This window comes from Ovis aries, chromosome 6 (assembly GCF_016772045.2).
Source record: "Ovis aries strain OAR_USU_Benz2616 breed Rambouillet chromosome 6, ARS-UI_Ramb_v3.0, whole genome shotgun sequence".
NCBI classification, from domain to species: Eukaryota; Metazoa; Chordata; class Mammalia; order Artiodactyla; family Bovidae; genus Ovis; species Ovis aries.
This window is the reverse complement of record NC_056059.1, coordinates 109407960-109417867: the sequence shown is the minus strand read 5'-3', so window position 1 is coordinate 109417867 and position 9908 is coordinate 109407960. Positions and strand designations below refer to the sequence as shown.

At 56.9% G+C, this 9908-nt stretch overlaps 1 protein-coding gene across 1 annotated transcript; it reads left to right on the top strand.

Annotated features, from left to right (window-relative positions):
* The first annotated feature begins 4785 nt into the window (after positions 1-4785).
* NKX3-2 (NK3 homeobox 2) lies at positions 4786-9000 on the top strand. Its single transcript, XM_015096299.4, has 2 exons — positions 4786-5843; positions 7375-9000. Exons 1-2 carry the CDS (start codon positions 5378-5380, stop codon positions 7896-7898), a joined length of 990 nt encoding a protein of 329 aa, XP_014951785.2. The 5' UTR covers positions 4786-5377; the 3' UTR covers positions 7899-9000.
* Positions 9001-9908: the final 908 nt, after the last annotated feature.

Here is a 9908-nt window from a genome sequence, read left to right as displayed (position 1 = left end):
TAACATGAGACTGAGTAAACATAAAAACTTTCTGTGTTAATGAAACCAACATTCTTTTGGCTCTAGTTAACCACTGATGCTGAAGCTGAAACTCCAATACTTTGGCCACCTCATGCGAAGAGTTGACTCATTGGAAAAGACTCTGACGCTGGCAGGGATTGGGGGCAGGAGGAGGAGGGGACGACAGAGGATGAGATGGCTAGATGGCATCACCGACTCGATGGACATGAGTTTGAGTGAACTCCGGGAGTTGGTGATGGACAGGGAGGCCTGGCGTGCTGTGATTCATGGGGTCGCAAAGAGTCGGACATACCGAGCAACTGAACTGAACTGAACCACGCTTCTCCAGGAGAACGCAATGGCAACCCACTCCAGTGTTCTTCCTTGGAGAATCCCAGAGATGGGGGAGCCTGGTGGGCTGCCGTCTATGGGGTCGCACAGAGTCGGACACGACTGAAGCGACTTAGCAGCAGCAACCACGCTTCTCTACATTGGTACCCGCACATCCATCAGAGGTGTCCGCTAGATGGCGCTCGTCCTCCACTGTACCCAGGCCGGGTCGAGAGTGCGTACATTTCTTTGTAAAATAGAGAGGTGATTTCAAACTCTGGCTTTTTACAGGTAAGAAAAGTAGCTCCAAAGGAAACACGTCTTTCATGACGCCGTATCGCATCATCTCAAAGCTTCGAGCAAAACTCAGGTCCCCATATTTTTGAACTTAGTGAACTTTCATCACCTGGCTGTCTCCCCTCAACACATGATTTAGTTTGTTGATTAGAATAATAATGGCGTTTCTTTCTTTCTTCATAACAAGGTTTAGGTTCAGATCCACAGGCCTTGGGCTTCCCTGGTGGCTCAGATGGTAAAGATCTGCCTGCAATGAAAGAGACCCGGGTTCAATCCCTGGGTCAGGAAGATCCCCTGGATTCTTACCTGGGAAATTCCATGGACAGAGGAGCCTGGCAGGCTACAGTCCATGGAGTCTCAACAGAGTCGGACAGAACTGAGCACATGACTGAGCACCTAAGCCAGCGACTAATACTTCACCTCACCACAGACCTTAGCATTCTTTATTTTCAAAAGTACCAAACAGAAAAATATGGTTAGATGTGACTGCCTAAATTCTTTGATTTCCTTAAGTTTGAAGTTCCTTTCCTGATGACTGTAGCACAGGAATAAATAAGGAAGACAATGGGAAGCAAACAACGTGAAGGTTCCTGGGGAGGGGAGAGCTGTTAGAACAGAAAACACAACTGGGTTGGCATTACAAAGTCAGATCTGAATCTTCATGGTGAAGTCATTTAAACTCACTCCATGAGTCTGTTTCCTCATCTGTAAAACAGGGATAATAGTGTTTTCCACCCTCAGGGAAATGTAGATAAAACTAAACAACAAGCTGCGATCCTGGCACATTGTTGGTGAGCAGCAATTGCTTAAATATGAAACTTCCTCGGCCCATAGTCTGATAATACACCTGGACCACGTGCGTGAAAAATCCTTGCGGGCCTGAATGAGGATGACTTAGGAACCCAGGAGCCAGGGTCTGCTGGCCGGCAAGCGGCCTGTCGTTTGATGCCCAGGGTGCCTCGGTCACGTGGAGTAACCTCCAGAGCCTGCGGACAGGGAAAGGGGGGTAATTCCCAGGTTCAGGCTGCCTGGATCTGGCTCCAACGAGGCAGTCCTGCGCGGAGCCCTTTCCCGGCGCGTCAGCCCGCGCAACTTAGCATCGGCCTCGAAGAGAACCGGGTACAAACCCTCGGGGTTAAAGGAGTGGAAACCCTGGCCCAGAGACAGCAGGTGAATCCGGCCACGGCCACTGCGTCTGAGAGACCCGCGTGGCCTCCCACTGCGAAGTAGCCTCCCACGCTGGCTATCGCGCCTGCCGCGTCTCCCCGCATCCTGCCCGGGGCGCAGGTGGAAGGCGGCAGGGGCGCGGCGCGCGGGGTACAGCGGGAACATCCCGGCGGACGCTGGCCCGCGGGAGCGCGGGGGCGTGAGCGGCAGCTCGCGACGCGTGCCCGTCCGAGAGCTGGGGTTTCTCCCCCATCGCCGACCCCACGGCTCTCCTACCCTCACTGCGCACGGCGCCTGGGCCCGCGGAAGCCTCACCCTCAGACGGCGCTTCGGTGGCTCGGGGTTGGAGGGTACGGCACGCAGGCGGCGTGCCGGAACCAAACTGCAAAGGAGGAAGGGTGGTGGAGGATGAGGATGGAAAGGAGAGAGAGAAGACGAAGACAGAGCTGGGCGAGGGGCCCGGGAGGGCGCAGAGCGAGCCAAGCGCCTCCCCGAAGCCCGGCCGACGACTGCCGGGGGCTCCCGGGCTCCGCAGATTCCCAGGGTCGGCCCGGGCCGGAGCTCGGAACTGATCAAACCTCGGGCGCGGTCGGGCAGCCGTGGATTCCCCGGAGCTCACGGTCAAGCGCTCAGCAAGTCGCCCTCTCTGGGCTGCGAGCGGGGCCCCCGTGAGCCCGCGCCGACGCACCCCGGTCCCCCAATCTCCAGCCTAGCGACAAGCGCTGACTTGCTGTGCCCTCGCCACACACATTCCTCCTCACTCGCCGGCCTTGATTCTGCAGGGCATGTACCCGGGAAACCTCTATGTATCCGTCCACCTCAGCTCACCGGCCCCCAAAGCCTCCTCGTTCCCACCCAAACCCACCATCAGCTTCTATTTGTAGTTCCAGACCTGAGAGCTTCCAGACCTCTCCGCCAACACTCCCGGCCCTGTCTGCAGGCATTCCCTGGACCTAAAGGTTAACTGGCCGCCGCAGTGGCCCGAGATGCCTCCATCCCTCGCTGTGCGCTTCCTGAAGACTCATACCCCGGGCACACATCAAACAAACAAACAAAACAAAAAACCAGAGAGCTCAAAGTCACCGAACTACAACTTTCTAAGCTTTGAAAAATCTCTACCCAAGCCTGTAGCACGGAGTATAGGCTACTTTGATTTGGGATTCTTTAAAAAAAACATTGGGAGGGGGGAACTAAGTGGTGGTTATATATTCAAGTAAGTCTTTGTATAGCTCCCAAACTCACTATAACACTCGGTCATTCAACCCCCCAGCATCTTTGCGTGTTTGTCTCCATCAAGTCCTAACCCCACAAAGGGATGATTGTCTGCGAGACACAGTTCACACCTGCTCGCTTCTCTCCTGGGCCACTCTTGTCCATCTCCTCCTCAACTCGCCCCCAGAGAGGAACAACAAATTGTCTAAGGTGGTGGGAGGGGGGCGTAACTTAAAGGGTAAATCAAGGTCAGCGAGAGGAAGGAAAGAATGGTTTTCTTTTGAAACATCGTGTGCCTTCTGTTCTGTTCCCCTCCGGCCCTGAAGAGCGTCCTGTTCCTTACACTTGCCGCCAACGGACACCAAATTGAAACACCTTTCCCAGAAAACTGTAGTAGTCGTATAGAACTACTAAAGGGCAATGACCTCTCCAAGGGTAAGGTTTTCTTCCTCCTTCCCTCCCCAAACACCACAGAATCTGCACTGGAGGGTGCTTGGGATGCGAAAGAGCATCACGTGGCTGAAATGCTGGAAAGTATAGATGCTGCGAAGCCCTCCACTGGCCCTGCAAACTACCAGTGTGAGGATTTCATCCTGCGGTGCAGAACAAGAACCACAAAAAAAGAAAGCTAACGAGGGCGAATGTTATTTGTTTTAGTAGTACCAAAAATACCAATCCCAGCAATTTCAATTAAATTAAAATCACTGAAATAAAATCATAGCTCTTTAAGCTTATTTAATGGTTCAAATTGTGTATTTGGTTTTAAACCTCCCGCAAAAATTTATAGCAGACAATGAAGTGTGTTCCTTGAGTAAAGTATTTATTTTAAAATTAATAATGAAAACAGTGACAAATGTTTTGACATACCCACAATATTTGTGTTTCTTAGCCTGGCTTCTACTACATAAAGCAATTCACTACTCATTTTTAAAAAGAGTATTAAAGTCATCAGTTCAGGATCCTGAACTTTGGCAATTCCCAGATATTCTTTTAAACAAAAATGTTTTTCAACTCACAAGTAGCAGAATATTTCAAGAACGAACAGAAAACTTCAATTTTCTTCCTCGTGTAAAATTGTACAAACTACTAGTACATTCAGTATTGACCGCCCAGGGAAATGATCGCTGAATTTCCAGAAACTCCCAAAGATGCCCTCCAATTTCTTTTCTGACTTTAGCTCTATCTGACCCATCTTTTCTTTTTTCATGCCTCTCCAGAAACTGAATCAAATACAATCCGGTGAGGAAAGAAAACTATTTCTAGGGTGACTTTTGGTTCATTCATTATTTCAGAGAAAAGAATGAGCCGTGAGGAAGCCGCGAAACTGGAAGGGGAAAAGAAGCAGCAATTTATTCTTCGAATCTATAAACCTCCCTAGAGAACAGAAACTAAGCGCACGATTTAAGGAGCTGCGTTAACTTGGGTTTCCCTCCCAGATCGGACTCAATTAAATATCGCGTTCCATAAAAGTGCCAGAATAGGTAAGAAGCCTTGCTCTAGGTGCCTGAGCGTCCCTGCGGCTAGAGTATGATGCCTCGAGGACCAGACTTGGGAGAAAAGGGGTTAAGTCAGACCCTGACTTTCTCCGAGCAACGTGCCCAGTTTTGTCGGTTCAAGTCAACGTCGCCCAGGAGGAGCCAACCAATGGGCGGCCGGGAAGGCTCGGGACCGCCCCCCGAAGGGGCGTGGCCTGATGCTGTCACTCAGCAGTGAGGAATGACACCCGGGCGGGAGGGGGGGTGGACGGTGGAACGCTGGGGAAGGAAAGAGAGAAGAAACAGATAAAACCAGGACGGGGGGTAACAAGGTGCCCCGCGCCTCTCGGAATCCTGCGGCCGTCGCCGCCGCCGCCGCCGGGGGTGGGCTCCGGAAGAGCCGGCCCAGCAGAGCTTGGAGACGACGATCCAAGGAGCGAAATCCTGCAGGCGGGGAAGGAAGAGACCAGAGGCGCAAAGAAAAAGTGACTCGGGCCGTGCGTCCCGGAGGCGCTGGAGAGGGGACTGCAGTCGCGGAGGGGGGCCTCGCCGATCCTCCCCTCCCCACCCCAAGTCCTCCGAGGGCCAGACCCCGGCCCACCCCTAAGGGAGATTAATCCAGCCGAGCTGCGAAAAGGAGAACTTCTGGCGCTGGATTTAGGGGGAGGGGGGGGTCTCTGGGTGGGGTGGGCCTCGGAAGTGGGGGTGAGGGTCGGCGCTGATCCGGGGCCCGTGGGGGGAGGAGGCTGCTAGGCAGCGCAGGAGTGGGCTGCAGGGGCCTCGCGCGCGCGCCGGGCTCACCCGCGCTGCAGCGGCCCCCGCGCGCTCCATCCAGCTCGGAGCTGCCCGCGCGCCCCAGCCGCCCGCCCGGCCGGCCGCTCCGGCCCGCGGCGCTGATGGCTGTGCGCGGCGCCAACACCTTGACGCCCTTCTCCATCCAGGCGATCCTCAACAAGAAAGAGGAGCGCGGCGGGCTGCCCGCGACCGAGGGGCGCTCGGCACCCGGGGGCACAGCGGTGGCAGTGGCTTCGGCGCCCGCTGTCTGTTGCTGGCGGCTCTTTGGGGAGACAGACGCGGGCGCGCTGGGGGGCGCCGAGGACTCTCTGCTGGCGTCGCCTGCGGGGACCAGAACGGCTGCGGGGCGGACCGCGGAGAGCCCGGGCGGCTGGGACTCGGACTCGGCGCTGAGCGAGGAGAACGAGGGCGGCCGGCGCTGCGCGGACCCGCCGGGGGCCAGCGGCGCCTGCCGTGCAGGCGCGACCCTGGGCCTCGGCCAGCCGGTCTGCGAGCTGCCCGCCGCCAAGGACCTGGAGGAGGAAGCCGCAGGCCAGAGCGACAGTGAGATGTCGGCCAGCGTCTCAGGTTCGGGCAAGACTTCGCTGGGAAAGGGGGCTGGGCTGAGGGGCTGGGCAAGGAGGGCAACCGTGCAGAGCGATGTGGGCGCGCTGTGAGCACCCCGCGCCCTGGGCCCCCCGCTTTAGCCAAAACCCTTAGCTCTGCGCGCTGGCGAGGGCTGCTCTAACCCTCCGGCCACTGAGCCATAGAGAGGGCGGATGGGGTGAAGTCTCAGAGGAAGACCTCGGGCAGTGTGCTTTAGAACCTGGTGGGAGGGAACCACTGCATCCTAGCTTTGAGTCCATCGCCAGTGCCTTAGGTTGAGTCTGTCTCCAAATCCCTAAAATCAAGGAAAGGGAAGAGGCAGCAGCCCAGAGACCTTGGGGAGCCAGTACCCTGGGCCTGGCCCAGAGAACAGTTATTGTTTATTCCTTTAAGTCCTGTTTGACTCGTTACGACCCCACGGACTGTAGCCCGCCAGGCTCCTCTGTCCATGGGATCCTCCAGGCAAGAATACTGGAGTGGGTTGCCATTTCCTTCTCCAAGGCCCAGAGATCAGAGATGCTCCCAGCCTGAGGTCCCAGAGCCTGGATGGGCAGCTCAAAGATAGGTAGCAAGGGATAACATTCAAGTGGGCCAGAAGCCAACCAAGCCAGAGCTTTGGGAAGAGGGTTTATGTAGCTTTCTCAGACCCCAGGCTAGAGAGAGCTGCGCTGGGCTGAAGACCCAAGAGCTGGAGTAACGCCGAAGCCAGCAGAAGGCAGCCGGGCTCGATTTAGGTCATCCCAGACCGAGAAGGGGGAGGGCCCTCCTCAGCCACGAGCTGGCACGCCCTTTGGTCAGAAAGACCCCCGTGCCTTCCCTTTCGGTTGGACGGTGTAGGCCTCAGCGTTGGCTCCAACGAACAGTATCTGCTGCAGGCCAGAGGGCTGGACCTCTGCTAGGGTGCAGCCGGGGGGGGGGGGGGGGGGGGAAACAAGGAAGGGACCCAGGAGCAGGCATCGGATTAGAGTCTAAGGATTCGAAGCAGGGACACCCCTCAATCCCCAGCCTTCCTTTTATCCCTTTTCGAAGGGCGAGGGAGAAACCTATCCACGGCCTGGGCAGTAGCCTGTTGCCACAGCCCGCGTGTGTGTTGTTGAAATGCGTGTGCGCGCGCGAGGTGGCGGGTGAACCCAGGGAGAGAGTCCCGGGGTTCTAGGGCTGAGAGCGGATAAGGTTTTGGGGGACGCTCAGGCCCGATATCCCCATTTGCTGAGAAGCGCCCGGAGGAGCTCAGAGAAGGCAGGGAGCTGGATCTTGGCCGCACAGCGTTGATACAGCGGCTGAGTTCCTTGCCGGCTCACAAGACTAGAAAGAGGCGGGAAGAGACTGGGGCAGAGTTGTAAGACTCGCCTCCCGGACCGCGGCTTCCAGGCCCACCCCACCACTCCGGCGGGATCAAAGTGTATATCCGCCTCCCAACCCAACCCCCAACCCCCACGCCAGCGGTTGAGGCCAGACCTCACTCCTCGGCGGCGCTGACACTCTCTTGTTTCTGTTCCCACCGGGTCCGCAGGCGACCGCAGCCCGAGGGCCGAGGACGACGGGGTTGGCCCGGGAGGCGCACGCGTGCCCACGCTGTGCGGCGGCGGCGGCGGCAGGCCGGCGGGCGGCGCGGAGGAGGAGGAAGGGCCCGTAGCGCCGAAGCCCCGCAAGAAGCGTTCGCGCGCCGCCTTCTCGCACGCGCAGGTCTTCGAGCTGGAGCGCCGCTTCAACCACCAGCGCTACCTGTCTGGGCCGGAGCGCGCAGACCTGGCCGCGTCGCTGAAGCTCACTGAGACGCAGGTGAAGATCTGGTTCCAGAACCGTCGCTACAAGACCAAGCGCCGGCAGATGGCTGCCGACCTGCTGGCCTCGGCGCCCGCCGCCAAGAAGGTGGCGGTGAAGGTGCTGGTCCGCGACGATCAGAGACAGTACCTGCCCGGAGAGGTGCTGCGGCCGCCCTCGCTGTTGCCCCTGCAGCCTTCCTACTATTATCCTTATTACTGCCTCCCCGGCTGGGCGCTCTCCACGTGCGCGGCCGCCGCGGGCACCCAGTGAGCCGGCCTGCGGTGAGGCCGCGAAGGATCCCAGTGCCCCAGCTCCGGACGGGCGCCGATGGCCCTGCAGGGTTGTGCCCGGTACAGGGGCGCCCCGCAGAGGGGGCAGCAGGTGGAGGATGAAATCCAGCCCGGCTCCTCTCTCTAGGACGTGAGCCCTGGCCGCGGGGACTGGGTCTACCCAGAGGGGGTCGCCTTTTTTTCTAGTTGGAACAGAGGCATCCTATGGCCTAGGGACCCAGCGTCCCCTCGTCCCCACCTGCTGGGAAGCCCTCGGACACTATTTATTACCACCGCACTGTTGGATTTGGGTTGTGTCTGCGTGGGGATGGCGTTTCCCAGAGCGGAGAGAGCTCCTGGAAAACACGGAAGCCTGAATCCCAGCATGTCAGGCCTGCGGGAGCTTCGTGCGCTAGGCCACACTAGTTCATGGTATCCATGCTACCGATCTATGTATATCTACATATCTATTATTTTTGGAAATCGCATTTGTTACAAAGGGGTACAGAACACGGGCAGTCCCCAAGGAGCCCCAGGCTAGGGGTTCATTGAACCGTGAAGTGCTTGGTTCTCGGGCCCTCTGCCCCATCCCTCCCCGCTGTCGCAGCTCGGGTGGGGGCGCCTGATTGGGTGCTGAATGTATGGAAGGGAACCTCTGGGCACTGGGCAGGGCACTGGCCTGGTGTCTTCCCTCTCGGAGTCCCGGGGCTATGACCAACCCCGGCAGCTCCTGGAAGCCCCTGAACCAGGAGAAAGAGCAAACCAGGAGTCCTTCAAAGAACTTTCCTTTCTTTCTCTTTCTCTCTCTTTTTTAAGGAGGTTAAAACTTGTAGCACTTTGCAGTTGTTTGTATTCAAATGACGGTTATTTTTGTATTCAATGTGAATATCCTCTCCACCCTCTGCGACTCCTGCCTCCGGACCCGGGTTCTCCCATCCCTGTCCCTAAGACAGGTGACCCTGTCAACCTCGCCGCTTGTCGCCTCCTTAAGGGCATTGTGCACTCAACTAGAGTATTAACTTTAAAAAGATTTGTGAAATTTGGAAACTCTATTCGTTGTATTTTTTTCCCCTTTTAATTTATAAACGTTTAGTTTAACATGCCCTCCTGGACGCGGTGTGTTCTCTGAGCCTCTCTCGGTCCGGCTTTGGGGGAACCGGTAACGTGGGCTCAGTCTCCCATTCAGTCCTCTCCAGGAGTCCTCTCCCCCACCACGGAAGCCACCTAGCTCCTCACCTCCAGGAAGGGTTTAAACCCACACAGCTCAGGGAATCGCTATTTCTGGGACTTTGCAGGAGTCACAGAGGAATCCCAGTGAATCCAGAGCAAATGCCTAAGATTCCCCTTCCCCCCCGCCCCCATGGGCACTAGTGTGTCAGAGCCTAGGAAGCGTCCAGAGTTGAATGAAAGCCACTCAGTCCTGTCCGACTCTTGGCGACCCCAGGGACTGTAGCCCGCCAGGCTCCTCTATCCATGGAAGTCTCCAGGAAAGGATACTGGAGTAGGCTGCCATTCCCTTCTCCAGAGCTGAACCCGCTGCCAAATTCCATGCCCCTCCGCAATCCAACCTGTTCGCTTGTCCACCTGCCGGTATCCTCTCTGCTTTCGATTTTCTGAGAGTTTGCTCCAAGTGATCCTATTATTATTTCATTTCCAGACTAGGCTAGCAAAAACTCGCGCTGGAAATCTGAACTGATTAGGGGCGAAGGAAGAGCTAAAAAGGTGTCTCCTGCACTTTGACCCCTGCTGGGTGCAAATGACTCTGCACCTTGCTCCAAAGTGTTCCCACTTATTTCCCCAAGGACATGTCTTCATCTGATGTGCAAAGAAGCCCACCAAGGGAGCAGAGGATGGGCAGGGCAACGCTTATTTATTGCCCCATTTTAGAGATGAACTGCGCCCAGCCAGCGTTCCCCAGAATAACTCTCCAGATGCCCAGGACTCACCGGTGCCAACTGCTCACCACTACGCGCCCCTCACGCCGGGGCGAGCCAGGAAGAGTTAATGCCAC